The sequence below is a fragment of the Glycine soja genome, chromosome 18, assembly GCF_004193775.1.
Source record: "Glycine soja cultivar W05 chromosome 18, ASM419377v2, whole genome shotgun sequence".
NCBI classification, from domain to species: Eukaryota; Viridiplantae; Streptophyta; class Magnoliopsida; order Fabales; family Fabaceae; genus Glycine; species Glycine soja.
The window spans coordinates 56,381,338-56,384,673 of NC_041019.1; the positions used below are offsets into that span (position 1 = coordinate 56,381,338).

Genomic DNA, 3,336 nt, shown 5'->3' on the forward strand with positions numbered 1-3,336 from the left:
TGGGAAATAGTTTCTAAAACTACCCCATCTAGGTCAATTTGCCACACTATAGATCATAAACCACAGAGAGTCATGGTATCCCATAAAATTTGTTTGAAAATGACACATTTACAACAGTTTTTTAGATTTGTATCTTGTGTAATTATCTTTCACTTCTAATCTAGTCCTTTGACTTGAAGACACTAATTGTTACTTGCCATAATTTTTAGACACGCTACATAAAATAAACATTTCAATTGATATATAAAAACCATGAATTAAATACTATCTTTTTATTTTTATATTATCAAATCAAATACTAATAAAAATAGTTAAGTTAGTTATCTTTAATTAATATATAATATCATTTTTTTTAAAAAATATCCATGGAATTAAGTGATCGTTTGGGATGTTTGCAATTTTCTTATTTATTTTTATTTTCAAGAATAAAATGCTTTTGACAAAAATGAAGATAAAAGAGTTTTTAACTTAATTTTAAAACACTTTTATATTCATTTTTAAAACAAAAATACATGTGAATTTTGTTTCTTGTTTAGAAGAAGCACTATTTGTATATTTGATAATGACCATTTCTTATTATCATTATTATTGATACTATCGTCATTATTATTATCATCGACATTGATATTGGTATCATCATCATCACTATCATCGACACTATCACCGCTATCACCACCATTATCACCAACAAGACATGTAAATTAAATTCTATGGTATTTTAAATAAAAATAATATTTTTTAAACCAAATTATTTTTACATTTAAAAAATAAAATAAAAATTCCCATACTTTTTTATCATTCATTAGTTTTTTTTATTACTATTAAAATAATTTATAAATTTAATTAATATTTTCTCAATTTTTAATTTATATTTATTTAAAAAAATTCATACCATAAAAATACTTAAATAAACTTTAAAAAATAAATAATTTATGGTGGGCTAATTTATGTTCTGTGTCTCGGACCAAATCATTGATATCAACCCATTTTGAAAACTATAGGCACAAGTTCTTTGGATTTCAGATCTTGGGCCCGACAAGTTTGTTACCGTAATTTCGTGTTCTATATAAATCACCTCCCTCCTTCAGCTGTTCAACCCTAAACCCTAGTTCTGCAGCAGCCATCCGTTTTGTAAGGTTTCGTAATTTTTGATTCATGCATTTCCACTAAGCCATTTTATTTTGAATCTGAATGCTGAAGCTTGTTTTCGTGTAGCTTTCGTTTTATTTTAAAAAAACTTGCTTATGCTTTAATTGGCTGATGCAGTTTAGTGTTATTAATGTATATGCAGGAGGTTGTAAGAATTGCCGGTGAGTGATTACAATGGCTCCTGCTAAGGGTGGGTCTTGCATTATTCTTTTTATGGTCATTTCTTCAATATTATCAATCTATTTATCTAGAGGCTCATGTATGTAATGTTGATATTTATGTTTTGTTGCTGAAAAAGTTGGATGCTAGTAATGGTCTGTTTTGTGCTAAAACATATCCTGTTTTCTGATGTTGGATACTCGGTGCATATGGTACTTATTATCTATGAAGCACTGACATCCAGCCCCTTGCCGTGTCACGCGTCCGTGTCAGTGTCCGACACCTACACGACACCTGTATTACGTTCAATATTTTGGATATTACAGGTGTCTATGTGTCCGTGTCCGTGTTGTGTCCGGTGTTGGTGTTGGTGTCGGTGTCGGTGCTTCATAGCTTATTATGGTGAATGCACTACTTTTTTTTTTGGTTCTTTTGGTTACGGGGCTCTTGAATTCCAGTGTGTGCTTGTGAACTGACTGAATGTATTCCTAATTTAAAGAAAATGGATGTGCCACTGGTCATTTTCTTTAATATTAGCTGAATGAAGAATATTTTGTTTTTCATTTATACCAGCGAGTTTGGAGTGTTTGTCGAGATATTGACAAATAATACATAAGTATTTGGCTTTCCTTTAGTTTGCATTTCCTTTTAACTCTCCAGTCATAAGTCATGTCCTGCTCTTCCTTGTAATGCATCTTTTTGTCAGTTTTTGCTAGTTTGATTTTCTGTTTCCAAATTGTCTTTTAGGTTGATGCATTGTTTTATAGACATTGGTGGCAAATGCTCAAAGCAGTACTGGTTTCCTGGTAATTATCTAATTACTTTTTTTTTCCTTGTGCAGCGGACAATGCCAAAAAGGCTGATCCCAAAGCTCAGGCTTTGAAGACAGCAAAGGCTGTCAAATCAGGTGGCCAAGTGTTTAAGAAGAAAGCTAAAAAGATCAGGACATCTGTTACATTTCACAGGCCAAGGACATTGAAGAAAGAAAGGAACCCTAAGTACCCTCGTATTAGTGCTCCACCCAGAAACAAGTTGGACCATTACCAGATACTTAAATTTCCTCTAACTACTGAGTCTGCAATGAAGAAAATTGAGGATAACAACACACTGGTTTTTATTGTTGACCTCCGTGCTGACAAAAAGAAGATTAAAGATGCTGTGAAGAAGATGTATGACATTCAGGCGAAGAAAGTGAATACTTTAATCAGGTAATGGAAATGAAAAATGTATTTAGATCTGCTACATGTAATTTTGAATTGTTGATAAACAACCAAATGTAGAGAAAGAGGACCAATTGCTTAGCTTACAGTGGTTTCTGTTAACTTGTGTCCTTAGAAGTAGATTCACATTCACAATACTGACATACAGATGAATCAACTTATAACTATTTAAAGAAGTTATGTAGTTTTTTTTTTTTACATTGCACTTTGTACTTGGAGTGCTTCATTAATGAGTATCACATAATATATTATATTAAGCAGTATATTTCTTTGTTTTTTATTACCAACTTGGTTTTTTTTTTTTTTTTGCAGGCCTGATGGAACAAAGAAAGCCTATGTTAGGTTGACTCCAGACTATGATGCCTTGGATGTAGCTAACAAGATTGGTATCATCTAAGATGTACTCTTGATTTTTGCAAAGCCAATCCTTCATTGTTAAGATAGTTGTTCTACATGTCCTGAGTTAGGACTCTTTGTTTTCCATATGTATTAACTATTGTTTATTCAATTTTGAGTTCAGAACATTTTTATGAATTCAGTTTTATACTAGTATAATTAATAATTAATCTGTGACTGATTGCTTTATCATTATCACCACTTAAATATGCTATATATCTCACCAGAAATAAATTTCCACCTTGATTGTTCAGTTTCTGTGGTTTAAGTCAGTATTATGAGTAATTTATTCAACTCATTTTCTGTGTTAAATTATGCACATGGTGCAGAGTCTGCTTATGGTGCTCTCATAGGATTTGAAGTTCAAGACATGCTACTGTTTGGGCCAACTCATTTTATTGGATGAACAAGA

At 31.5% G+C, this 3,336-nt stretch overlaps 1 protein-coding gene across 2 annotated transcripts; it reads left to right on the forward strand.

Annotated features, from left to right (window-relative positions):
• Positions 1–1,011: 1,011 nt before the first annotated feature.
• On the forward strand, positions 1,012–3,116 carry LOC114397603 (60S ribosomal protein L23a-like). 2 transcript variants are annotated; one of them, XM_028359718.1, is made up of 4 exons: positions 1,012–1,136; positions 1,292–1,339; positions 2,150–2,516; positions 2,841–3,116. In XM_028359718.1, the coding sequence occupies exons 2-4, from the start codon at positions 1,324–1,326 to the stop codon at positions 2,923–2,925; spliced, it is 468 nt and encodes a 155-aa protein (XP_028215519.1). In that variant the 5' UTR covers positions 1,012–1,136; positions 1,292–1,323; the 3' UTR covers positions 2,926–3,116. The 2 variants fall into 2 exon arrangements, with proteins under 2 accessions (XP_028215519.1, XP_028215520.1); XM_028359719.1 differs by having other exon boundaries at positions 1,037–1,131.
• Positions 3,117–3,336: the final 220 nt, after the last annotated feature.

What these genes read in the sequence shown, in the direction of transcription:
- LOC114397603 (XM_028359718.1), top strand. An exon ending in AAAGTGAATACTTTAATCAG is followed by an intron (nt 2,517 to 2,840) that starts GTAATGGAAATG and finishes TTTTTTTTGCAG; the next exon opens with GCCTGATGGAACAAAGAAAG.